The sequence below is a fragment of the Myotis daubentonii genome, chromosome 19, assembly GCF_963259705.1.
Source record: "Myotis daubentonii chromosome 19, mMyoDau2.1, whole genome shotgun sequence".
NCBI classification, from domain to species: Eukaryota; Metazoa; Chordata; class Mammalia; order Chiroptera; family Vespertilionidae; genus Myotis; species Myotis daubentonii.
In genome coordinates, this window is record NC_081858.1 from 5488621 (window position 1) to 5516001 (window position 27381).

Genomic DNA, 27381 nt, shown 5'->3' on the forward strand with positions numbered 1-27381 from the left:
CCAGGCTCAGCCTGTCAGTACCGGGCCACATGCTGCCCAATTCACAGGCGTGGTGATGATGGGAGGAGAGGCCGGGGCGCGATGGCATGGCGCACAGTACAGACATGATGCCGGACTCCAGCACGCAGACACGGTGGGCCACGAGGTGCGACAGGGACGGGACTTACATGGTAGAGGGGGTAAGGGTAGATGGGATGAGAGTGCAATCTCACCTCAAAGGCAGGAGGGGTGTACAACTAAAGCTGTTGATACGGGCACTGAGAAAGGCCACTAGATCAGAAACCAAAGGAGCCAGATAGTAAAAAGCCCTGAGGAAGCAAACTGTAGCCAGGAGAGAAGAGAAAAGAACAGGACGTAAGCCAGGGACCAGCTCTGGGCGTGGAGGGAGGGTCACAGCTCAGGGCCCTGCAGCAGCAGTCCATGCCCCTCCACAGCGGGCTCGCCTGGAGCCACAGGTGTCTAAGGAATGGTCACACCCATGTCCTGAACTGTACTACGCGGCCTCGTTAACAAGAGCCAGGACAGCCCTGGCTCAGAGGAGAGCATGTCAGGCCTGAGGGGTGGGCTGCTGGCTCTGAAAGCAGCGGCCCCAGAGGGACGCACTGGCTCTGTCCCCGGGCTCGCACCAGGATGGACTCTTCCGCAAAAAGAAGCTGGCCTTGGAGAAAGGAAGGGCTGCTGAGCTACACCTGACTCTGTTTTCGTTCAGTCATATAGGGCTTCCCGGGCCCCCCACCTCAACAGCTGCTAAACACACAGCCTCAACAGCACAGCCTGGGCCCCGCTGCTCCTGAGAGCACCCCCAGGGATCCTCCCGGGGACGGGGAAGCAGGACTCTGACCTCCACAGGCGAGACAGGGCTACTGCTCACCCATGCACACCGGACCCTCCAGTACCAAACCCCCCTCCTCACACGCTGCCTGCGTTCAGACCCCTCCGGAGCCTCGTCTTCCCCGCCCTTACCTGCCAAGCCTCGAGCTGCTGGGAGAGGTTCAGTTTCTGCTGAATGGCATCCAGCAGCTGGCTGTTCAGAGACATCATGTCCATCTTGCACTTGGCGAGTTCTAGCTCCACAGCGTTCTTCCTGGAAACAGACAAGCCGTGAGCACGGACACCTCGTGCCAGAGGCGCTGGTCCTTTACCACCGGATGCGGAAACGGCTCTGACCCTACACTCGTAACAAACAGTAACAGTAACCATGATGTTACTCTGGAAGGCTGGACAGTTCGCAGCATGCTTTCACAGACTGTTCTCCACTTTCCTAAGCAGCCTGGGGAGGACTATCTGTCACCCACACTCACAGACAAGAGGTGGTTAAGAGGATGGTGCTTGAATCAGGACTAGACCCCCGAGGCCTCACTAGGGAGCTGCTAATCCTTCTCTCAAAAGGCCAGTCTCTGTGAGAGGTGGGGACCTTGTCCTCCTGGTCCCCCCTTTTCTTTTTTTTTTTTTAAATATATTTTATTGATTTTTTACAGAGAGGAAGGGAGAGAGAGAGAGAGAGAGAGAGTTAGAAACATCGATGAGAGAGAAACATTGATCAGCCGCCTCCTGCACATCTCCTACTGGGGATGTGCCCGCAACCCAGGTACATGCCCTTGACCGGAATCGAACCTGGGACCTTTCAGTCCGCAGGCTGACGCTCTATCCACTGAGCCAAACCGGTTTCGGCCCCCCTTTTCACTAGCAATACTCCTCTTAAGGGATCTAAGAGATACATGTGCAAAGGTGGCCACAGAGTGGTGGTGATCACAGCTCAGCTAGTCATAGAAGCCAACGAGGGGCCTGGTGGTAGATTACTCACCATGTATTTGGACCTGGGGGCGGAAAGCACCAGAAAACAAGGTCAGATATACTTGCTTCGGAAAAGAAGAAGTACCTGTGTGTATACAAGGCCACAGGCAAAAATGTCTACTTTGTTATCTCCGGATGATGATCATTGATGGGGAAGTGCTCACACACACTTCGGCATTTTCACATTCTGAAATGTTTACACACACTACTTCGTAAACCTTGCCCAACACTGCTAAGTTCTAGCTCAATGCAAAATAATATTAATGGGGAGGGAGGGGGTGGAGGAATGGGCATAAAAATGCAGACTAACGGGGCACCTCTGCAGAGGCGGCACTGGTTGCCTCGCTGCCAAAATGAGCATCACTTAGTCCTTGTCTTCATCCCTTTTGCATTCGACACTACGAAGACTCGCAAAAGTGTCCTCCTTGTACAGGGCCAGCGACCCGAGGACCCGCCTGCAGAGGCCGCCCAGCTCTGGCCTCAGGAACGCACCGGGCTAAGCATGGCTGGAAGGCGGGGCAGTTGGGGTAAAGCATTCAGGCCACCACCATGACCGTCACTTCCTCACTGGCCTCCAGTCCACGGACCAATTAGTCACCTCCCCTGACACCCCACTGCTCCAGACGGGCGCCCCGCCCGCCCTAGACAAGTCGCTCAGGACAACCGCTGTGGTTGCCGCCCGCCCGCAATGCGGCTGCAGGGACCAGAGCGGAGCCTGTCCAATGAGCGCCGGCGTCTCAGACACCCCAGCCGCCACGTCACACGTCACGCCCGCTGCTATTGGCCGGTGGCAAACAGCGGAACTCCTCCGTGGAGCCGGTTGCCATGGACGCCCAGCCTGTCGGAGAGGATCCCAGCGCCCCACCCCGCTGCCGCCTCTGGAGTTCCCGGGCGTCTCCCGGCAGGTGGCGCCACGAGCAGCCTGGAGACCCGGAAAGTGCTGACTAACGCTGCGGGCGGAGGGCGGAGGGCGGAGGGCGAGGCCGAGCTCGGAGGAGGGGTCTTCTTCCCGGCCCTGAAGCAGGGCGCGCCTCCCACCGCCCACCCGGCCTCAGACTGCACACTGGGGATCTTAGCGCTGGTCATTCACGAGAAGCCCCAAGCCAGAAAGCGAAACTGCGGAAGCCACGAACGCAAACAGCAACCAGAGATTTTAAAAGGAATTATTTCAGAGGCCAGGATTCCTCATTTAAAGAAAAACACTAGCAACGGACTCCTTTTTGTTTTTATAAGCTGGATTGCTAGCCCTCGAGTTTGTTTGTGTTTAGTGAGGAGATCACATTAGGGAACCGTAGGATTCTGGCAGCCCAGGAGCAGAGGGTGCCTCCAGACAAGCTGACCTCGGCCTGGCAACTCCTGGGCCAATCCCCGGGCTGAGAATGCGGGATTGAAGACCTCCTCACTCTCCTTTCTTCTCTGCAACCCTCTGTGGGTTTCTGCCTAGCTGGGTTCCCTACCTACAAACTTTAACACCCTTGAATACTATCATGTATTTTTAGCCAAAACCTCCAGACTCTTTTTGAAAGTTCACTGGTCAGAGCCTCACTGAGTGTAAAATTCCTAAATGAACTGATACGGCGTTCTGACCAGATAGAGAGAGACCCAAAGGTAAAACTAAGAAATGATGAAAAGGAATGAAGACAGCAGAAAGGTGGGGAGGAGTGGGTGAGGAAGTGAGAAGGGGAAAGGTGTAGGGAATTTTAAAGTCAGAAATTAAAAGGTATCCTATTATTTTCTTAAAAGGCATATTTACAATCTGTTTCAAATGAGCTCCTTTTAGTTCCTGACAAACAGCCACATAATAAGGGGAAAGGATGTGGGGACAAGAGTCCGAGGCCTGAGGGGGAGGCCAGTCATCACCACTGGGCTGTGATCCTGGGGAAAGAATCTGTTCTCATGTGTAAAACTGGGATTAAAATTTTCTACCCCTTGCTGTGGCTGGGAGCATTAAAGGATAAAAGTGTTTTGCAAACTGCAAAGTGATGCACAAATGTTATTAATGTGTTGCAAAGCACTCTAAAAGCAGATACAATTTTAGAACTTTGTATCTCCTTCCACTCAGTGAATAGGGTACAGACCGAGTGCATGATAAAGAAATAATTTAGGCCGTAGCTGGTATGGCTCAGTGGATAGAGCGTTGGTCCTCGGTTTGAAGGGTCCCAGATGATATTCAGGTCAAGGGCATGTACCTTGGTTGCAAGCTCGATCCCTGGCCCTGGTTGGGGCGTCATGTGCAGGAGGCAACCAATTGGTGTGTTTCTTTCACATCGATGCTTCTTTCTGTCTCTCCCCCTCCCTTCCACTCTTTTTAAAAAAAAATACATTTTATTGATTTTTTAGAGAGAGGAAGGGAGAGGGATAGAGAGTTAGAAACATCGATGAGAGAGAAACATCAATCAGCTGCCTCCTGCACATCTCCCAACTGGGGATGTGCCCGCAACCAAGGTACATGCCCTTGACCGGAATCGAACCTGGGACCCTCGAGTCTGCAGGCCGACGCTCTATCCACTGAACCAAACCAGTTAGGGCCACTCTCTCTCTTAAAAAAAAAAAAAAAAAATCAACGGAAAAATATCCTCAGGTGAGGATTAACAACAATTTAACACAAGATGGGGAATAGGGAAATATGTGTTTGCTTATATACTTCCAAATTTTTTGAATGTAAGAGAATGCATTTGTACTTTTCTTCTCAGCTCAAGAAAACACACACTAAAAAGTTACACAGTTTCCTGGAAATACAGCAGAGAAAAATGTTAAATGACACTCTGGGGATGCAATCACAGTCAGAATGTAAACTCTGAAACAACCCGGTTTCTTCAATGAATAAATGCAACATTTAAAAAATGGAGGGAAGACTTTGGGGACATATCAAGTAAATGAAGTCTTTGGAGTCTGAGTCTAATTAATTACAAAAAGATTTACGGGACAACTGGGAAGATCTGAACCCTGGATACTAGATGACATAAGAAATTACTGTAACTTTTGCCGGAGCTGGTTTGGCTCAGTGGATAGAGCGTCGGCCTGCGGACTGAAGGGTCCCGGGTTCGATTCTGGTCAAGGGCATGTGCCTGGGTTGCGGGCGCATCCCCAGTGGGAGATGTGCAGGAGGCGGCTGATCGATGTTTCTCTCTCATCGATGTTTCTGGCTCTCTATCTCTCTCCCTTCCTCTCTGTAAAAAATCAATAAAATTTATTAAAAAAAAAAAAAAAAAAGAAATTACTGTAACTTTTTTCAAGTGTGATAACCGCACTGTGGGTTGTGTTTTACAGAAAGTGCCTTTTTCTGGCAGAGATCCACACTGAAGTGTTTATAGAAAGTGGACAGGATGTGCTGTGATTTTCTTCAACAGCCTCTAGTGGGGAGGTGGGTGAGGGTGGGGATGTCAGACCCTAGCCACACGCTGGTCAGTGTTGAAGCCGAGAGATGGGTAAGAAGGGATCCAGCTTGTTTTCCACTTCTGTGTATGCTTGAAAACGTCCATAATAAAAGTTAAAAAACCCACCCCAAACCAATGTCCAGGTAGCTATCTATATATATAAAAGCCTAAGCGACTGTCCAGCTGCTCGACTGGTAGCTATGATGCTACCGGGGGCAGACACTCAGTGCACAGGCATGGAAACGTGGAACAGACTGATGAATCTCAGAGGGAAGGGAGGAGGGCGGAGGACGGGAAGAGATTAACCCGGCGGTTTTCAACCTTCTGGCCCTTTAAATACAGCTCCTCATGTTGTGACCCAACCATAAAATTATTTTCGTTGCTGCTTCCTAACTGTCATGTTGCTACTGTTATGAATTGTCATGTAAATATCTGATATGCAGGATGGTCTTAGGCGACCCCTGTGAAAGGGTCGTTCGACCACCGAAGGGGTCGCGACCCATAGGCTGAGAACCGCTGGATTAACCAAAGATCTTATATGCGTGCTAGTGGCCTAGTGCACGTGGGGTCCCTCGGCCTGGCCTGTGGGGATCGGGCGGAATCTGTGCACTGGGCCTCCATCCCCCAAGGGGTCGCCGATTGTGAGAGGGTGCAGGCCAGGCTGAGGGACCCCACCGGTGCACGAATCTGTGGCCCGGCCGTCTAGTACATTTATAATGAAACTGGAAGGCTCTCTCAGACCTAAGTGGGGGGAAAACAACACATATAGAGCATCATCCATTGATGCTTTTCAAAAGCCCACGGCAACTGCACTGCACACAGGCCTGCACATGAGCAGGAGAGAGGTCTGCAGGCCACGCCCACCCAGCGTTCAGCAGCGTCTGCCTGGAGAGAAGAACGGGTGTGGGGGAGGGTGGGTAGCAGGGAAATGCTCTTTCACTTTTATATTCCTCTGAGGAGGTCACCTTGGCCCGGAGCGCACAGGCAGGCTCCTGTGATGACCGTGGAGGGACAGGAGCCGCGCTCACTCACTTGGCAATGGCCTCGTCCCGGTCCCGGACGGCCTTCTGCAGCTGCTCCTTCGGCTCCTTGTCCTCAGACGTCACTCTGAGCCGGTCTCTCTCCTCCCTGAGGGCAGTCATCTCCACACTCAGCAGAGTCACCTGCAGGGAAGCCAAAGGGTGAGCGTGACGATGCCACCGCTGCTGGCTGGGGTCTCCCTCCGAGAGGGAGAGAGGAGGGGAAACTCCAGGCAGGCGCAGGGCCTGTGCCATGCAGGCTGGTAGCTGCCCGCTGCCCGCGGGAGGCCCCTCTCTCTTGGGGAAAGGATGCCACAGCCTAGGCAGGGGTCCGCGCCCTGGACCGCAGCCGTGGGGCCAGATCCCCCCCTACACGGCCCACCGCCCCACCTCCTTTATTCCAAGGCAACCCCAGGGAACTAACGGAGGAGGCCACACATGCACCAGGCTCTGAAACACACCAAGGAGCTGCCACCCACAGGACCTGGCTGGTGAGAGCCCGGGGCCTGGTCCCATCCCTGCGACAGACTCGGCCCAGGCTGGCGCCTCCACCTTCACGCTGCCCCCGAGTCACAGCACATGCAGCTCACACACCTAAGCCATGGCATCACCTTTCCCTTCACACCTGCCACCCTTCCCGTGCCCTGTGCCTCAGAGGACACCACAGCCCGTCCTCTGCTGGGACCCCCTTGCTGGCACGGCGCACCCCACGCACCATGGTGACCCCGGCACACCGAGCTCAGTGAGGGCAGGAAGCATGTCCCAGCGTCCGTGCACCTCGGAGCCTGACTCGATGGTGCTTCATCCCAGAATGCTGTGCAGTGAGCGGACAGCTGTGATTTTTCTGGCTAGCCACCATCCAAACTCCCTCCCTGTTCTGGGGCATTCCTGGCTGTGAGTCTCAGTGGGAGACGGGGCATGTCCTCCCCAACTGGGGAGTCCAAAGGGAAAAGATGTATCTTTTCCGAGGCACCTGGGCGTGAACCCCAGCCTTGCCAGTCACGCCCGCCCCTCCTATACCCGCCCCCCCGGACTGCCGCAGGCCATTGGGAAGGTGTTACATGGACAGCCGGTTGCTGCCACTGCCCACGGCTCCTCCCTGTCCTGGGCTCCGTTCTCCAGCCTTCCCGCGGGCTCTGTAAGGGTCAGGTCTTCTGCCCTCGCCTTCTCTTCCTGCTTCAGTGAAGCGGGTGCGTTTCTGGGACTGAGTTCTGTCGTCTGCCACCTGGCGGGCGGAGCTCTTAAGACGTATTTGTTGAATGACTGGGAGGGGGGCCCCTTCTCACAGGTGACAGATCAGACGGCAGCCGGATGCCTCCTGCCCTCTTGTTAAATATCAGTCGCACTTTTGACATGTTTCCAGGGAGGCTCCATCCACACAGGTCTGTCCCTCCCTCGAGGGGAGAGACGCCACCTTCGGTTTACTCCTCGAAGCCCAGCCATCCCCACAGAACGAGGCTGAGCCAAGGCCCGGGACTCCCCAGCTAAGGCAGCCGAGTGGCAGCTGCGGCGCCAGCAGCCGCAGGGAGGAACCCAGAGGACACCCACCATGAAGAGGGACACAGGGCGACCTGCTGTCACTAGGGCAATGGGTTTCGTGCTCTTGGGAGCCTGGTAAGGAACATCAGGCCTGGTGCTTCTGAGGTGGGGACAGCTCCGCTGAGCAGGGTGAGCAGCCTTAGGGAAGAACAGGCTGGGGCACCTGCAGAGGCAGGACACGCATGTGCGGCTCACCCTGCAGAGGAGGACACGCATGTGCGGCTCACCCTGCAGAGGAGGACACGCATGTGCGGCTCACCCTGCAGAGGAGGACACGCATGTGTGGCTCATCCTGTAGAGGACACACATGTGTGGCTCACCCTGCAGAGGAGGACACGCATGTGCGGCTCACCCTGCAGAGGAGGACACGCATGTGCGGCTCACCCTGCAGAGGAGGACACGCATGTGCGGCTCACCCTGCAGAGGAGGACACACATGTGCGGCTCACCCTGCAGAGGAGGACACGCATGTGCGGCTCACCCTGCAGAGGAGGACACGCATGTGCGGCTCACCCTGCAGAGGAGGACACACATGTGCGGCTCATCCCGAGGCAGACGAGGCAGTGGGTGAGAAGTGTTGGTGAGAAGCCCGCCTCGCCCTACTTGGCAGCCCAGGACTCCGGACGCAGAAAGCACCTGGCAGAGACAGCCAGGCCCCCGGGGACCGTGTGAACCCTGACGTGACTCGGGCCAGCGCGGGCCAGCCAGGTGTTCCACGCTGAGTAAGCAACAGATAGAAGTACGTGCGAGGCAGGCAATGCCAGCACTTAATATGCTCCAGATAAAACCCAACAAGAACTTTATCGATTTCAGAGAAGGGAGAAGGAGAAAGACAGAAACATCAATGATGAGAATCACTGACCGGCTGCCCCTACTGGGGACTGAGCCCGCAACCCGGGCATGTGCCCTGACCAGGAACCGAACCGTGACCTCCTGGTTCACAGGCCAACGCTCAACCCTTGGGCCATGCTGGCCGGGCTCAACAAGAACGTTTTTCTTTGGCCTGGAAGCCTGGCCACGATAGAGACCACCAGCTCTCTGCCTTAGAAGTGACAGGGACTCGCCCTCCCAGTTCCACCTACTTTTCATAAAAAGCAAGAACACAAGTATTTCCCACCATCAAGCTGTTGTGAGGATCAAAGGAGATGAGTAACATCCAGCCCCCCACAGGGTGCCCGACGCCTGGCTGTAGCTCCGCGCGCCCCCTCCTCCCCCCCCCCCCCCCCCCCGTCCCCCGCAGACAACTTGCTGATGGTCCTGAGGACGGATCTGGCTTCTTACACGACAGGGCACAGCCACCCCAAGCCCACCTTTCCCAAATACGGTGGCCGTCCTCGTGACTGAAGAGCATCACAGAAAACATCCTGAAGTTATATATCTGGGGCTTTGTTTGTGCTTTCGCTGGACAACTCTGTGTTTGACAAGGCACCGCGCCAGATGCTTTAGGACAGTGGTTCTCAACCTTCCTAAGGCCGCGACCCTTTCATACAGTTCCTCATGTTGTGGTGACCCCCATCCATAAAATTATTTTCGTTGCTACTTCATAACTATAATGTTGCTACTGTTATGAATCGTCATGTAAATATCTGATATGCAGGATGTATTTTCATTGTTACAAATTGAACATAATTAAAGCACAGTGATTAATCACAAAAACAATATGTAATTATATATGTGTTTTCCAATGGTCTTAGGCGACCCCTGTGAAAGGATCGTTGGACCCCCAAAGGGGTCGCGACCCACAGGTTGAGAACCGCTGCTTTAGGAGAAGATAAAAGGTACATCAGACCTCGAGCTAGTCTGCGTGGGGGCCTAGGGACTGGGCAGATGAGATGTGAGCGAGGGCAAGCATGACACAGCAGGGCCGGGGCAGCTCCGAGGATGCGAAACCTGACCGGGACCTTGATGGCCAAGGAAGGCTGAGACCACGTGCATGTCAGGGAGAGGCCTCCGGCCGAGAAGCCAGAGAGAAGACCCCAATGTGGGGAAGCACGGGGCTGTCCCTTTCAGAGCCCGCGCTCAGGCCCGGCCGGGAGCGCGGTTGTGGAGCGTCGCCCCGACATGGTGAGGTTGTGCGTGGGATCCCCAGCCAGGGCACAGACAAGATCAACCAATGAATGCGCACATGTGTGGAACAACACACTGATGTTTCTCCCTCTGTCTCAAATCAATAAATTAAAGAAAAAAGTTCCACATCAGACTCTCAGCCACCTACGCCTTGCTTACGCTTCTGAATGCAATGACGCCCTCTGGGGTTTCCAGTTTTATCACTCTGAGGAGCCACAGAACAAAACAAAAACCAGCCAAGACTAAGAGCGGGTAAGCACCAGGCAGGAATGTGAACGGGCTTTGCGGGGAACACGGCCTGTGTTAATCCGCAGAACTTTCGGGTCCGCGTTCTCCTGCGTCTGCTCTCCCAGCGTCAGACCCGTCCCCACGCCCGAACCACTTCCCGGCCAACGACACCCGAGGGTCTTGGGTTTCAGGCCTGAGAATGTCGCGGGCTGCCCAGACCCACACCCACGCGTGGCCTGGAACAAGCTACGGCTCTCCACAGCCGGTCCTGCCGGTGGTCCCTCCCAGGGAGCGCAGGGGCGAATGGCTGTGGGCGGGACGCCCCATTTCTCCCAAGAGAATCCTACTAGGAAGTCTAAGGGGCACGACCCAAAAAGATAAGAGTTTATTTCCAGGCGGTCTCTGGAAGGTAAGACTGGCCGACTGGAGCGAAAGCCAGGCTGCACTTCCCTCTCATCAGCCCCGTGTGGCAGGAGGGTGAGAGCTTTGGACGAGGAAAGAAGGGGGCAGGCTGGGTGGGGCGGGGTTAACAGGCTGCCTGCTCGGTGTCCCCCACAAGCGGGACAGAACCTCGACACCTGACCCTGGTCACCAGGAGGAGTCTGTGTTTATCTCCTCGGACACATTGCAGAAGCTCCTTTCTGGGTGGGGCTGGCTCCTAAGCCCTTGAAACTCTCCAGGTCAGGATGCGGGCGTCCTCTCTCGGGAGCCAGGGAAGGAGGCAGGACCACGCGGGGAAGGAGCGTATGTGCCCCTAAAGCTGAGGGACGGGCTGGCCGAGGCGAGCCACCGAGAGAGGAGAGGCCTGGAGGTCAGTCCTTGGTTTTCAGACTTCCCTGCTCAAGAGCGACTGGAAACCCTGGAGCCTGAGCGGTGCTGGCACTGCAGGCGGCACCACCCCGTCCCCGGCCCCCAGCACCACCCCGTCCCCGGCTCCGCGGCACCACCCTGTCCCCGGCCCCCAGCACCACCCCATCCCCGGCCGGCGGCAGCACCCCATCCCCGGCCCCCAGCACCACCCCGTCCCCGTCCCCGGCTCCGCGGCACCACCCTGTCCCCGGCCCCCAGCACCACCCCATCCCCGGCCGGCGGCAGCACCCCATCCCTGGCCCCTAGCACCACCCCGGCTCCGCGGAGGCAGCGGGCCGGGCGGCGGGCCAGCTGTTCCCATCCCTGACGGCGACTCTGGGCCAAACCCGGGACTGGCTTCTCTCGAAGATGGAAGACGCCCACCTCACCTCAACCTCGGTCACGCCCCCCGAGAAGCCGGCAGAGGGAACCACTTCCCAACGGGACACGGGAGGAAGCTCGCCAGGCCCCCTGCACCGGACCGAGGACGGGGGCTCACCTGACTGTGGAGTCGCTGCAGCTCTTCTAGGCTTTGCCTCAGTTTACCCCTCTCTCCCTCCATGAGTTCCCTTAGGGCTCGCGAGTCCTCGCTGGTCTGCCTTATCTGTTCTTCTAAGGAGTCATCCTCAATTCTCCGGGAGCTCTGACAGCAAGACCGAGCCAGCCAAGCAGGGAGATGCGAGTGGAGAGATGGTGAGAGGTGAGGGTGGAGGGGAGTGACGAGGCGGCCAGCGGAAAGGTGGTTCCGTTCGGGGGGAAAGATAGCAGGAGGCGGGACAGAGAGAGGACAGAGAGAGGACGGAGAGAGAAGAGAGACAAAGCAAGGAAGGAAGATTAGAGAGAGATTCTCTAGTCAGCAAGCAGCAGCTAGACATGCACTTGGTTTGTTTCAGGCTTCAGGGAAGGTTGTGGCGTAAACAGCCCACGTCCCCCCAACCGCTCCCTGTGCCCCCCACGACCCAGTCTCCGTATTGCAGCCCATCCCACAGGTCCACGCGGCCCGTGCGGCTAAGGATGGCCAGCCTTCCACCTTCCTTCACAGCTACTCTATGAAACCCGGGCAGAAGCAGCCGCGAGAGAGAGAGAGAGAGAGAGAGAGAGAGAGAGAGAGAGAGAGAGAGAGAGAGAGAAGGCCGGCAGCAGGCGTCCCGGAGTCAGGAGCAATGCCAGCCTGCCGGAGCCTCCCTCGGGACTGCCCCCTCCTCCAGAGGAGCCGCACCTGGGATTCCAGAAAGCCCTCCTGTGGATCGTCTCACCCCCGTGCTCCCTCAGACACGCTCAGCAGTTCCAGCCCTTCCCGTGTGCCGGTGCCCAGCTAACCCACCCGAGGACCAACGGGCCACAGGAAGTCACCTGCAGTGTTCACCTGGACCCAAAGCCCTGGCTTCCAAGCTTCCCAGGAAGCCCTGGCACTTGAGCCCATGGCCTGTGCCTGCTGCACGGAGAGAGGGTCCTGGGGCCTCCGACGCCCCGGCTCTCAGCCCTCCCCGCCCGGCGCCCCGGCTCTCAGCCCTCCCCGCCTGGCACTCGGTGCTCTCAGAGGTCAGGCTCAGGGACACTCGGTGGGTTTCTAAGGCTCCAGCTCCAGGGCGAGCCTCTCTCTCAGGACATGGTCTCAAGCTCCCACCAGTCAGGTCCTGCAGGGGACGGGGACGGGGCACCCCCCCCCGGGGCACGCCCCCCCCCACCCCCCCCAGCTCAGCCCGGTCTCTTACTGGGGGCTCCACGCCATCCACGATGCTCTGGATCAGCCTCTTGAGCTCGCTGAGGGCCGTCCGCAAGCTGCCGGCTGGCACGTCCTTGGCAGACGAGGTTTCCGAAGACTCGTCCATCGAGGAGTCCGTGGAGACGGCCGAGTCGGCGCTGTCGTTGCCTCGAAGGTGTGAGCAGAGGTAGCGGACCTGGCAGTAGGCCTCCCAGAGCTGCAGTCTCAGCTGCCCCACGAAAGAATTAGTCTCGATTACGGGCTCGAGAGAGTGCTGCCACCCGCTCATCTTTTTCTAGTAAATGAACCCAAGTGTCTAAGATCCTGTTCTGGCACAAGGTTTTTTTTTAAACCACCTGTTTCAAAAGTATGGGTAGTTCTATGGGCCCCGGACATCTATACAGCATCCCAATTCTTATGTTCCCTGCCCTCTAGCGCCTCCCATTTGCCAAATAAAGCGCTTCTCTCCCTAGGCGGCTGCTCTGGGGGAGTCAGTGCACGATCCGGTCCGGAAGGAGTGGTTATGAGAAGCAGCCAGTGGGCGATCACGAATGACCTAGGACCCTGTCCGTGCGAGAGGTGAGGCTAACGACCAGTGAACAAGCATTCCTACGAGGCTCTGGCCAGCAGGCCTAGCGGGCGCCGGGCAGCAGGGGCTCCCAGTCAGGGCCCGCCCGGGTCACCCTCGAACCCCACATGCTGGAGTGGCAGGGTTGGGGGGGGGCAGCACCTGCTCTCTCTCCTGCTCCAGCTCCTCGGCCTCCATGCTCTGCTCGATCTCGGACAGGAGGGACGTGCTGGTGGCGGCCGAGCTCTGCAGGCTCCTCTCCTCGGTGAGCTCCTCCACCTTGCCCTGCAGCTGGCGGCAGGAGAGCCGCACCTCCTGCAGCTCCAGCTGGCTCTGGTGCAGCTTCCGGGGAGACAGCACAGGGGCGTCAGGCCGGGGCCACAGGGAGCCCGGCCAGAACCGCCCGAGCTCCTCCCTCCAACCCCCAACTACAGACAAATGCAGACAAGGCAGAAGCAGGCTGGGCTACCCCAGGGGGACAGCGTCGCGACGCTCAGATTTGGGGAATCCCACAGGACAAGCAGTGCAGGTTCTTCCGCAGACACATTTCAAGGAAAAAAAAAAGATAAAGGGGGAACCTGTAGGTTACAGAGATTTAAGAGACACCAACCGACTGCCATGGGTCGGCCTACTTTAATTTGTACCTTGATTCGAACGAAAAACATAAAAAGCAATTATGATTTTGTAAGACAATTGAAAATTTGAACCCCGACTGGATATTTGATGATATTAAGAAAATATTGCTAATTTTTTAAGTACAACAGTCCTGTGGTTATATTTTTCAAGTTCTTATCATTTAGAGGTATTTGTTATTTGCAGATGAAATCATAAAAATTCTGGGATTTACTTTAAAATACACGAGAGGAGCAAGTGGATGTACGGAGGACTGGCCAGGGGCCGGTGGTGTGTAGGACATGGGGCATCGTTACACTCTTCTGTTTCTGAGTGCACCTGAAATTCTCCACAATAAAAAATTACACACACACACATAAAGGTAAAATACCGAAACGTGGCCAAGACAAATAAATATTAGGAAAATAGTATCACGTGTTGATGAAGACGTGGGACAGCTGGGACGCCCACAGCAGGTGGGTGGAAGATGTAGCCTGGACACCCTTTTGGCGGTTTCTAAGGAGTGAAATACACACCTATCCTATGACTGGCAAGTCCACCCTTTTTTTGTTAATCCTCATATGAGGATATTTTTTCCAGCCATTTTTTTTTGAGAAAGGAAGAGAGAAGGGGGGGGGGGGTGGTGAGAGAAACATCAATGTGAGAGAGACACATCCATTGGTTGCCTCCTGCACCTGCAACCCAGGTACATGCCCTTAACAGGAATCGAACCCATGACCCTTTGGTGTGTGGGCCGAGGCTCTAACGACTGAGCCACCGGCCAGGGCAGCAGTTCCACTCTTACAACACAAATGACCAGGTGTGTGGCCAAAAAACAAGCAGGATGTTCACAGCAGCATTACCCCTGAGAGCCACAAGTGGGAAACCGTCCAAATGCCAGGAAAAATAGAATGGCTATACCAGTGGTCGGCAAACTGCGGCTCGGGAGCCCCATGCGGCTCTTTGGCCCCTTGAGTGTGGCTCTTCCACAAAATACCGACTTCTGCACATGGGCCACGAAGTTTCAATCGCACTGTACGTGTGCGCCCGCACGTGGTATTTTGTGGAAGAGCCACATTCAAGGGGCCAAAGAGCCGCATGGGGCTCGCGAGCCGCAGTTTGCCGACCACTGGGCTATACTATCCCACAGCAAACGAGGCACACCCCTACTACGTGCCACCACACGGATGAGTTTCACAGACATAATGTTGGGCAAAGCCAGGCATCAAACAATGCATAGTGGATGCTTCCACTTACAAACAGTGCCCACTGAGGTGTAAGTGGCAGGGGATTTACTGCCTGGGAGGGAGGCGGGGGGTTGCTGATGAGAGGCTGTGCAGAGCTGGGTGGTGGCTACACAGGTGTACATACTTGTACACATTCACTGGGCTGTCTGCTGTGCTCTTTACTACACGTATGTTGTATTTTCGTGACAAAGCTAAGGTTGTCTGCAAAAGTCCTGGGGGTGGGACATGGGCTAACACCTGGGTAGTAACACCAAGAGTTCCCAAACCCGGGGAAAAGCAGCGTCTGCCTTCTGTGTCATACCTCGAGGTTTACGGACACAGCCCTGGTCCCGCACCGGGGCACCGGGGCTCAGAGAAGGAGAGTGATAGGGTAGAGAGGGGACAGCCATCAGGGGTCACGGCTTATGGACCGGGGCTCCGTCCCTCTCTCTTGCTGTTGCTACGACACTCCTTCCCACCCCCACCCACCCCTCGCAGGAGTCCAAACAGGCCACTGCTCCCTGGTGCCGTTACTGCTGCTGAACGTAAGGGTCGACTCCAGTGACCGGTGCAGCCATACTCGTGCCGGCGCACCCCTCGCTACACGTGCTTCTAGTGGAACATTAACTGCAGCATTGAATCCATTTGCTAATCGCTGTGCACATGTCCACACACTGCACTTGCACAGGAACAACGTTTCCCACTTTTCCCTCCCCTGCTCTTGAATTTGTAGTGTGCCCCCCGCAATATATTAGTGTGAGAAGAACTTCCTGGGATTTAAATGTAACTAATTCATCTTCTTATAAAATAGCACTTCAGCCCCTGGCTGGGTGGCTCAGTTGGTCGCACATCCTCCCACGCACCCAAACCAAAGGCTGTGGGTCTCATTCCTGGTCAGGACACATGCCTAGGCTGCAGGCTTCATCCCCGTTGGGGTGCATATGGGAGGCAACCGATGGGTGTTTCTCTCTCCTCCCTCCTCCTCTAAAAATCCATGACTATGGCTTCAGGTGAGGATTAAGAAAAGAGAACAGACACCACTGTTATTTTCCAGGTGGGCTGTGGCTCCAGTGGAGATGCAGAGGCAGGGGGGTGCCGGCAGCAACTCAGAACTCTGCAGCTCTCGCTCACCAATGGAGAAAGCTGCCCGCGGAGCCTGCAGCCAGCCTTTTAGGCGCCTGACAGCCCCCCTACCGGCCGGGACCGGGGAGCCGTCGGCTGCTGGCACCGGGGGTCTGGATGTGCCTTGACTAGGAAGAGCCTGGAACCTGGGTGCAGAGCACGAGAAAGGAATTGGCAGGCTTGCTCTGCGTGGCTCCCGTGGATCAGCAATACCCGCTGGTCCAGTGGGCAGGCCTCCAGCCCCAGTTTTGAGGAGACTCAGAAAAAAGAAACGAAGGTTAAAAACATAAAGTAAGAAAGACATTCCTAGGAAGCATTTGGCACCATTGCAAACGGCATCCTAAATTGGCAGAGGGCTTCACAATTATTTCCAGACAACTCCACACAGACCTCAGCCAGAGGCGTCGGCACAGACAAGGACAAGTGCTTGTGCACGGGGCGGGATTAGTTCACTCACTCACGCACACGCACCGGTGCTCAACGGATTATAACCGCGAGGGCGCAGACCACCAGGGCGGATTATAACCGCGAGGGCGCAGGACACCAGGGCGGATTATAACCGCGAGGGCGCAGGACACCAGGGCGGATTATAACCGCGAGGGCGCAGGACACCAGGGCGGATTATAACCGCGAGGGCGCAGGACACCAGGGCGGATTATAACCGCGAGGGCGCAGACCACCAGGGCAGATTATAACCGCGAGGGCGCAGGACACCAGGGTGGATTATAACCGCGAGGGCGCAGACCACCAGGGTGGGGCCGCCGCTCTGGTTGATAACCGATCCACAGGCTTATGCAGAAACACACACACGAACCAAACCAGGGACGGGTCTATTACCTATGAGAATGCTCTAAAATGGGAACTGTCAGCCTTCACATAACAAAGACGACACCCAGTGTACTTATATGTATGAGCAAGGAAGACACCCAATGCCTGTGTTCGCACAGTATAACAAGTTCACGCCCCGAGCGCCGGCAGAAGTGGGGCCCCCTCCTCATCTCACACCGAGGAGCGGAGACGGTGAGTGTGAAGTGCTTTGCCAAATCGCCGCTTTCTGGGTCGCCCCACAGTGGGGCCGTGCTCTCTGCGGGTGAAATCACCCGCTGCGCACATCTGTAAGACGCCCAGCTGGGTGTGGACTAGGACAGGTGCAGGGCCCTTAAAGGGACAATAGCCTTTGCTGGACATCAAGAGTTTAGCTTCATTTAAAGAATTATTGGACCCTCAATAAATAATAATTTTTATCCCTATTTGCAGCCTGGAAAAAAAAAACGGGAGTTGGATTTGGTCAGTGGTTTCACAGTAGAAACCCCCTGACACAGTGAACCAGGTCCAAGGCGGGGAGGGGCCGAGTTCGGCTGTGACAGGCCTGTCCCCCAGCCTGCTGGCCTCCCTCTCGTTCCCTGAGTAAAGGGATTAAAACCATGGATGATATACATCCCAAGGCCACTAGCTCTACATTTCACAAGTCCGATTTTAGATCATTGAACTACCATCAGAGTAAGCTGGGGTTTTTATTTATCATACGGGCCATTTCGGCAACAGGAAGGGTTTTCTGGAGCAGGCTGGTCACTGGTAGCAGCGGAAGGAGTTTCATGTGAACCAAAGAACAGGAATTACACACAGTTGGGAAAAATGAGATTTTCCAAATCGGAGTGGGAAGCGCCTGACTTGCTGTAGGCCCTGTGTGAGCGAGCCTCTCGTTCTCAGGGAAGCCTGATCAGACGGCAGTGATGTGCCCGTGGTGAGGGCGTGGCTGTGGGTGATGTGGGACTCGAGAGAACATGCAGCCCCCTGTGACGGCCGGTGCGGACGGTCCACGCTAGTCCTGGCTGTGCCCCAGCCCCAGGTCCCCAGTTCTTTTTGGTTTTTGTTGTTAATCCTCATCCGAGGATATTTTTCCATTGATTTTTAGAGAGAATGAACAGGAGGAGGAGAGAGACAGAGAGAGAAACATCGATGTGAGAGAGACACATCAACTGGTTGCCTCCCACACGTGCCCTGACCAGGGCCGGGATTGAACCTGCAGCTGAGAACTGAATCTGGGACCCTTTCGTCCGCGGGCCAACACTCTAACCACTGAGCCAAACCGCCAGGGCCGAGGGCCCCAATTCTTGATGGGAAATAAGGACGTTTCATTTGTGAATTCGTGCTCGACGGAACGTTTCTTCCAGGCAGGGGCAACTGTTCCCTTTTCCTGCACTTCTTCTCCTTCTCCTCTCCCTGCTCTGCCTCACAGCCCTCAGCACGGTGCTCGACCCGGGTAAAGGGGCCGGTGCGACCCTGACCCGCAGGCCAGTGACGGGCTGGGAGTCAGCACCGCGCACCAGGCCCTGCAGGCGGCGAGGGTTCCCCTGACTGACGAGGCTGCTGCGGATAAACATTTCATTTTTCCTAGCCCTCAGTTGTGGAACGTGTGCAAAGGTGCTTAGTTCCCTGTAGAGAAGCTTCCAGACACTCGCCGCTATTCACACCATCAACCTGAAAATACGAGCAGACTCCTTCCAGCATCGTTTTCTATCCAACTTGGCTGTGGGCCAAGTTCCAAGCTGAACGAACAAAAAACATGGAGGGAGAAAAATCCCTAATTTGCCCTGAAAGAGGTGAATCACTCAGAGGGTAGCTCAGCCGGCTGATGGTAACAAGTGACCTTCGCCTAAAACGCATCCCCATCCCACATCTCAAGGCTTCCCTCAGCAGCTGACCGCCGAGCCCAGGGCCTCCGTGGCCTGGCCTGTGGGCGGGGACCCCCTGGAGCGCCAGCACTCCGGCCGGGCTGACCACCTGCACACAGATGGCAGTGCCACCGCCCGCCCGGGCACGCCCGGGGATGCCCAGGCAGCACGCACTCAGCCACGGCCGGTGCTCCGAGGCCTGCTCAGCAAGGCTTTCTCGGTGGCAGATGCTACACTCCACTTCTGGGGAGGCTGGGAGCGATTATCTCGTTCGGGGGGCTGTTCTTGCTAAGTGTGAGCTTGGGGATTCAGCTGAGGCCGGTTGGCAGTTCCCAATAAAGGACAGACACGGCCAGGAAGCAATTTCCTTTAGTGAGAAATAAAAGGGCTAATCAGGCTCACAAAGGGGCCAGCCTGTGCCTCTTCGAGCAACTGGCAGAAGCAGGGTGCGAGTCTTGCCGGGTTCAGTGGGCAGCTTCTTGGTTCCTGCCAACGACATCCACCTGCCCCGGGGAGCAGCAGAGCGCTGTGAGCCAGCACAGGCACGGCTCCCTCTGAGAGCCCCAGCAGGTCCCCCGCCCCCCGAGGCAGAGCCACACTCCCCACTCTCTCTGTCCCAGCCTGTGAACGGCCCAGAGAGAACTCGGTGCAACTGCTCTGGGGCGAGCGGCTCAGCACAAAACGGAAGGATGACCCGTGGGTGGCGAAGCATTTCTTCTGAGCAGAGCCAGCCCAGCCAACTCAGCGAGCCCAGAGCTACAACCGGCCGGGGGAGCCTGCACCCCCTGCTGACCCCGGAGGTGGGAGGTGGGAGGTGGCGCTGGCCCCCCAGCCTTTCCTTCTAGCTGGGCAGCTAAGCGCTGCTCTGTCTGGCCCGTCAGTACCTGCAGGTCTTTGTCATGGCCCTGCCGCTCCAGAATCAGCACCCGGTCCTGCAGCTCCTCCACCGTCCCCTGGAGCAGGTCATTCTCCTCTAAGGTGGCGCTGAGACGATGCTCCAGCTCCCGTTTCCGATCCGACAGCATCTTGATCTGCAAGGGCAGAGCGGGGTGGGGGTGGGGGGGTGGAGTTACACCCCGGCTGAAGCTTCGGACGAGGGGAGGGACCAGCCTCCAAGCATGCACGCCCTCTGCCCAGGGCCCGGGGCCCCCACCTCTGAGATGGCAGCTGCGGACCCCTCAGCTACAGGGAACGCCCCTCCCGTCGAGAATCCTGGGAAGGGGTGGGAGTGGAGCTTTGGGAAGGCTGGGATGTGGGGTGCCAGGCGGAGAAAGGGATGGGTAGTGCTCTGGAATTTCCACAGATAAGACAGGAGAGCCCCACCCTGCCGCCCACAACCTGACTTCGACCCCAGTTTCCTGGGAGTGGAACCTAACCCGCTGCACCCATCTTCTTCTCCCGTCACACGCACAAACAGACGCCCCGCTCGCCCCAGCCGCTGAGCCCCCCGGTCCGCGGCTCTCCTGCCCCCCTGCTGGCAGGTCTGGCTCTGGGGGTCCCAGCTCAGACCCGAGTTAGTGGGGAGCTGGCAGGTACCGACACGAGCAGTGCCCGCATCAGCCTGCGTCCTGGGAAGGAGCGCGCAGGCACACAGGGGTGGCTGACTTCCTCACGCCATCTTTTTTGCTTGAATTTGTGAACAGGAGCACTTTCTCTCCTTTCACGAGACAGGCTGGTGTGTTGTACACAGAGTATCCAGCCAGTCTCCAGAGACATAAATCTTTTAGGAAGGTCTGTCTGGTTGCTTCAGTTTCAGGAAAACAGGGGCAAGGGATGCCAAGTTTTCTCTGGCCTCCAGGTCTGCAGGTGGAAGCCGGGCCAGCGCTGCTTCACCACCGAACACGGCCCCGCTCAGGGCTACGGGAAGCCTTCCCAAGTCCCCCAAATGCCAGTGGCCTTGGGGGGCTTCTGGAGCCCCTGCAGGTCCCCCGGCTCCTCCTACTTATCAGTTCCCTGCTGGACTGATTTCTCAACCAGTGTCTTGCTTGTCCGCAGTCTCCTGCCGTGGCTGCGAGGTTCTCGTGTGGGTAACAATTCACTGAGGGGGACCTGCGTGGACCTCCCCACCTCTCCCCTGCTCCCCGCTGCCCTCCCTCTCTGCACTGGAGTTCTGCTCCTGGGCACAGATCTCCATGGCCACCAGCCCATGTCCCAGGGAACCAAGTATGTGGCCGTTGTCCAGAGATCAGGTATCTGGCCAAACAAAGAAACACTGTCTCGCAAGCATGCGCCCGTGAGGGACGGAGGGAGCAGCCCCTTTTGTGAATGGGCCCGCTCTTCCCTCCCTGAAGCCACGAAGGGAATTCTTACTCCAGTTGATTTTCATGTAAACGTCCTCTGACCCTTCCATTTCCTCCCCCTGCATCACCCTTGCTTCCCAAGCTCCACTCCGTGAAGCCATGAGTCAGTTCTGAGAGACCACCCGGGCCCATGAAGTCACCTGTTTGAAACGAGTAACCTCACAGCCTGGGTTTTAACAGCAGCAGTGCTGCTGGGAGCGACGCATCGGCAGGAGGCGGCCAACTCCCCCCCCCCCCCACCTCCCCCTGGGAACTTGTGACCAAATCGGCAATGCACGTTCCGGGGAACAGGCCTGTGCTGTAAGGGTGTGGGAAGAGTGGATGTGGAGGGGGTGCGGGGAGAGAGAAGACAGGCCACTCGAGGAGTCAGACCCTGGCGGCGGCAGGTGAGCGGCAAGTCATGCACACAGACGGACACGGACAGGCATGCCAGGCCCACGGAACAGACTACTTACTTCAAGGACCTGCTGCTCCATCCCAGGGGAGGGAGGGAGGTCGGGGAGGAGAGGCAGGAGGAAAGAGAAGACGTGGACAGACTTTAGGAACACATCTTTGGGTCCTTCACGAGGCAGGGAGCAGCCTGCCTCGGGCCTGACCAGGTTGGCGGATTCCTTAACCACAGTGGGTGCCCGTGTGCCTGGCCCTGGTCTGTCCTCCAAAGTGTGACTCAGCCACGGGCGGCTGAGGGTCCTCGGAGCAGATCAGGGAGCAGCCTCCCAGGAAAAGGCCTGTTTGGGTGCCGGCATGACCCCCCTTCTCCTCACCGCCCACACCTGCGTGCTCCCAGGATCGCCTCCTCAGTGCTACGCTGCTCTGCCCTCCCGCCCACGCAGGGCCACAGACCCCGATGGCCACGCGTCCACCTTCAATGACATTACAACCACCACACCCAGCGCTTCCCACGTGTAAACTTACCAAATCCTCCCAACCACCCTCGAAGCAGCTACTCTACTAGGCTCACTTTGGAGGTGAGAATAGCCCGTCGGGGCGGGTAAACGGGACCCGGTGGAGTGGAGGGAGGGAAGAGCCCCTTCCCACCTCCCGTTGCGGATGGGCCCGATGCTTTTGGAGGAATCAACATGCTCAGTACAAAGCAGGTCACTCATGATTTCAACACGCTGAGCAGTAACTCAGCTCCCTTCTCCTCCAGACCACGGGCTCCCCAGGAGCGTGGCCCGTGCTCCCCGCTTGGCCTCTCGCCGCCCTGTCGCTCTAGGATCTGAGAGCGCAGGGCTCTGGTTCCCGGGTCAGAGGGCTCCGTATCGGAAAGACCGGACGCAGCGCCCGCAAACAGAGAGCACCTGCACCCCAGCGGCGTGCCCCGGGCTCACCTCGGCCTGCAGGCTCTCCAGGCGGATGATGTGCTGGCTGGTGGACGAGTTCTTCTCCCGGAAGTCCTCTCGGAGGGCGTGGACCTGCAGGGACAGCTGTCTCTCCACCTCCGATGCCTGCAAGCAGAGAGACCGTCAGAGGGGGCGCCACGGCGGCTGCTCCGGTTTTAGCCTTTCCCTTCTCAGGCGCTTATTTCTCTGCCACTCTATTCTCTGAGGAGAAGATGAGAGGCTGGTTTCCTCCCCGGGTTCGAAGGTCCTCTAGCACCCACACGAGACAGGCCCCTGCCCCTACCTCCACCATCAAGGGCTCTGTCGGGGTCCGGGCCACTCTGCTGGTCAGAGGCCAAAGGTCTAGAAAGGAGTCAGCTCGGAAAGGTTACCATCATCATCGAGACTCGGCACACGGCGGCAGCTCAGCAAAGCCTCGGTGAGTTACACGAAAGAATAAGACAGACAGACCTACAACCGGAGAAATGCGGTATTTCTCCCGTCCAGCTCCTCAGCGGGGCCCAGGGGGCCATCGCGGTCTGCACTTCTCACGTCCACTCAACACGACACTATTTAAAACTCCGTCATGCTGGTTAGGAGTTATGCCTCTCACTCCTCAAGGACACTATTTTGCAACATCTTTTTTGTTGTTAATCCTCACCAGAGGATATTTTTTCCCATTGGTTTTTAGGGAGGGAGGAAGGGAGGAGAGAGAAACATCGATCGGTTGCCATCCGCATACACCCCAACTGGGGCCAGGGATCAAACCTGCAACCTAGGTACGTGCCCTTGACCAGGAATCGAACCCGAGACCCTCTGGTGCGCAGGCCGGTGCTCTAACCATTGAGCCACGCCGGCCAGGGCTATTTTGCAATTTTTAATTCTCTGGGGGAGTGCTGGCTGAGGTGCTCATTTCCCACCCTAACCCACTTATTCTCTAATGCTGAAACAGCAACACCAGGTAACATGGTGGGTCAGCACCTTCTCGAATACGCAGGCAGGCGAGTATTCTGAAAGAAAGCTCCCTGCTCCCTGGATAAGACACAACTCGAGTCTTCCTCCGGGGCCCCAGCCCAGCCCCAATCAGGCGCTCCCCGAACACTGCCCAGTGCAGAGGAGAGCCACCGGACCGGCAAGGAACGGCTCCGTGCTTTTCTGAGTCGAAATGGGGTCAGAAAGCTTTATGGTTCCCGGCGAGATCACCGTGTGCCGAGCGGCTCAGGAAAGGCTTTCTGGAGAAGGTGGGACGCCATGACGCCGAAACGGTCGGCCAGCTGTTCAATGAGGCCTTCGCGGTAATGGTTACAGGTTCAACGGTTCTTTTTATCTTCAAGGGCTACATAATCAACTGTCCGTCTTCTTTTGGGTCCCACATATTCGACAAATGTTGCCCCTCCCCTCCATCCCCAACTAGAGAGACACGTAAGAAGAATCTTAACTTATGGTTCTAATTTTAAAACAACAATTCTCCCTGTCCAGGTAGCTCAGTTGGCTGGAGCATCGCCCTGATAGACCAACGTTGTGGGTTCAATCCCTGGTCAGGGCACATACAAGACTCAACCAATGAATGCATGAATAAATGGAACCACAAATCGAGGTTTCTCTCTCTCTCTCTCAAATCAATAAACAAAACACAACAAAATAAAATGAAACCACTTTTCCCTTCATATTCTAAATTTAATTTCAGACACTGCCAGCTTGTTTTAGACTTCTTAATCACTTAGAAATATGTCAGTCACCCTTGCCTAAAAATAACGTTAATATTTACCAAGTCTATGTGCCCAGAACCATGCTAAACGCTTTAAATGCATTGTCTCAATTGTCTTACCGAAGTCAGGCCTAGCACCCTCAATTTACTCCTGAGGGAACAGGAAGTGAGGAAACTTGCCCAACATCTCCGTAAGCGATGACATCAGAATGGCAAACTTTGGGTCATCTTACTCCCAAGTTAGGGCTGCGATGCTGCCTTCTTTAATCTTGAAATAGTTTTTCCCATTTCTATGGCTCGCTCTCAAAACCAAACTTTGTGAGTCTAATTTAGCAAGGCTTCTTTCTCTCTCTTTCTTTCTATTTATTTATTTATTTATTTATTTATTTATTTATTTATTTATTAGCACTAAGCAATTTTATTTAAGACTCTTAAAATTTCTTCTAATAGAATTTAGGGCCCAGGAGGAAAATCCCATCTCCTACGTGCTGCAGTGTGACTGCCTGCGCTGAATGCAGCTGAAACCCTACCAGGGTTTCAAATACGTGTAGATTTGCAAAGTGCTGGGCAATTCAGGCAGCTGGCCTTATTCTGAGCATCACCACCTTGACATGAATCCCGAGACAACGAAGCCACAGAGGGGCACTGGAGGCTACAAACACAGCCCAGGTGGTCTCAGATGTGCTCCTGTAGACGTGTCTCCTCTCAAAGCGACCTCCCTAGAAATAAACCGCGTCTCTTCCCCCCAGGAAGCCCGACTCCAGCATCTGAGTGCGTAACCACTGAGCATAAGGCCTCCTTTAATGTCCGACTCCTCAGATGTGCCAAGGACACAGTGCTCACAGGCCTTTAATCTACACTCTCATCTGAACTGCCAAAAGCCCCACGAAGCAGGAACCCAGGAATCACTGGCCTCATTCTGCAGACAGGGAGGTGGAGGCTGACAGGGAGTGGCATTGCCCTGGTCCCTGGCCGACAGGTTCTGTGCTCCCCCCTCCAACCAGGTGGCCAGTCATTTGCCTGTGATGATGATGGAGGGGATGGATCAACCAGACAGACGGATAAAGCTACCATCTGCAAGGAACTAATGCACCTTTCAACAGAAATGATTTTCTTCTTTTTTTCCGAGATGGAATCTGGCTTAGATCTTTAGACCCATCAGATGAATATTATCTATTTCTGCACATAAATTAAGTAACACAACTCGAATGTTCTAAATGCTTTCTGATCAAAGTATCAGGAAACCTACAAAGCCCTTTTAGCTCCACAATCAATTTCCCAGCTTCTCTGAAGTTCTTCAAGTAGGAGAGTGAGTTAGCCAGGGCAACCAAAGGGACCCACTCCACTCCTGAGAGGAGGTGGCCTGATGGAAAGAAAAAGAGTCAGGTGGCCAGGGTTACAGTTCCTGTTCCACCATCATATGTGGACGAGTTATGTAATTTAACCCCTTTCCCAAATTATAGACATGTTTCTCCTTCACACAGTAACACAAAAAGGGTGGGTCTAGAGCAGTGGTTCTCAACCTTCTGGCCCTTTAAATACAGTTCCTCATGTTGTGACCCAACCATAAAATTATTTTCGTTGCTACTTCATAACTGTAATGTTGCCACTGTTATGAATCGTCATGTAAATATCTGATATGCAGGATGGTCTTAGGCAACCCCTGTGAAAGGGTCGTTCAACCGCCAAAGGGGTCGCGACCCACAGGTTGAGAACCGCTGGTCTAAAGGAACAGCCATTTCCCTATTTCTTATTCAGGACTTTGTGGGTTGAGTCAAATCACTGAAGTTGAGGGAAATAAAGAAAGAAATATTGCATTGCTACAAATTTAGGGCAACTGTGTAAAATATTAAACTTTCCAAGGATCAGTTGTTTTTCTTAAAAAACCAAGTACTGAGCCCTGGCCGGTGAGGCTCAGTTGGTTAGGCGTTGCTCTGCGCACCAGAAGGTTGCCAGCTCGATTCCCAGTCAGTGTCCGTGCCCAGGTTGTGGGCTCGAACCCTGGTAGGGAAGACAGCCGATAGATGTTTCGCTCTCACGTGGGTGCTTCTCTCTCTCCCCACCTTCCTCTCCCTAAAAATCAGTAAAAATATTTTTAAAATCCATACAAAAAAATAGGTACTGAGAACACCATGTATATGTCACAGGGTGCTGTCACAGACACAGTCCACTTTGGGGTCGGCACTGAAAACAGCCTGTTAAGTGACTCAGCCAACATCATGAAGGTGTGGGTCAAGCTAGAAAGTAGGGGGAAATACAGAAATATTTAGCAGCCATACCTTTCGGTTCTGGTCTCCTGGTGACCTTTCAAAGCTATTCAGTAGCCGCCCGATCTCCAGGAGCCATAGCTCTCTTGGAGAGGCCAATTTTCCTACCTAGGTGTAGGGCAGCAGTCATGGCCCTTGGAAATAAGAATTTTCCTCCTTCCCGGTTTTGAACGAGGAGGCGGCGGCGGCATGATCTTAGAACAGTTCATTCTGATAATGGAAAATGGCAGGACAGGACTCATGGTTTATTTCTGCACATGGTGGGTTTTGGCTACCACGTCTGATTAAGTAGCCAGGAACAGCTATGGCAAAATTGTGGCAAAGAATGCCATCGGTAATCAATAATACAAAAAGGACGGTGTGATTTCAGCTCTGGTTTTCCTTGTTCTTCAACTCAAAATTGTTTTCTATGAGAGTAACAAACGTTCAGAATTTTAAAAAAGTGGGGGGAGGCGAGACCAAAGGATCGAAATGGAAGTTAAAGTCCCCGTTCTCTAGTGATAGCGCTGGTATCACCCCCACTGGAGTTGTTTCTTCTCTGAATTTTCTATTCATATCTATCGAAAACATTACCAAAAAGTTTACCTTTAAAAATACATATTTTAACGTCGTTCTATGTCAATATGTAGATCTACCTTATTCTTTTTAACAATGGTCTGATATTTATACAAATATACCATAATTTATTGAACTAGTCCCTACCTGTGAGCATTTAGAGTTCCAATTCTTTGCTGCAAAAAAAAAATCAAAAAAATCCTTGCTTACCTATCTTTGTCCTAGAAATGAATACATTCCTGTGAGTGGAATCACAAGGTAAAAGGATCTGCACATTCATTTTGGTAGGTATTGCCAAACTGTCCCCCCCTTCCCTGCCCAAGGGTTGCCTTAATTTATATCCCTACCAACAGAGGACAAATATGCCTGCTTCTCAATACCTTGCCTCCAGTGGGTATTATGAAACATGTTAGACTTTAGATATTGATTTCTAATATTCTCAAATTTTC

At 55.2% G+C, this 27381-nt stretch overlaps 1 protein-coding gene across 3 annotated transcripts in view; it reads right to left on the reverse strand.

The window, feature by feature from the left end:
• BICDL1 (BICD family like cargo adaptor 1) overlaps positions 1-27381 on the reverse strand; it is an 89260-nt gene that overhangs the window by 3140 nt on the left and 58739 nt on the right. Inside the window, exons 3-10 of one of the 3 annotated variants that reach the window (XR_009450073.1) lie at positions 22412-22528; positions 19665-19811; positions 13308-13487; positions 12588-12806; positions 11372-11515; positions 6204-6334; positions 964-1084; positions 213-321 (exon numbers count right to left, since the gene is read on the reverse strand). Coding sequence is in view for 2 of the 3 variants with exons in the window: in XM_059676167.1 (XP_059532150.1) it covers positions 964-1084; positions 6204-6334; positions 11372-11515; positions 12588-12806; positions 13308-13487; positions 19665-19811; positions 22412-22528 (1059 nt within the window). In the remaining variant the exon portion in view is untranslated. The remainder of the gene's footprint in view (positions 1-212; positions 322-963; positions 1085-6203; positions 6335-11371; positions 11516-12587; positions 12807-13307; positions 13488-19664; positions 19812-22411; positions 22529-27381) is intronic. The other 2 variants (XM_059676167.1, XM_059676168.1) reach the window with 2 other exon arrangements.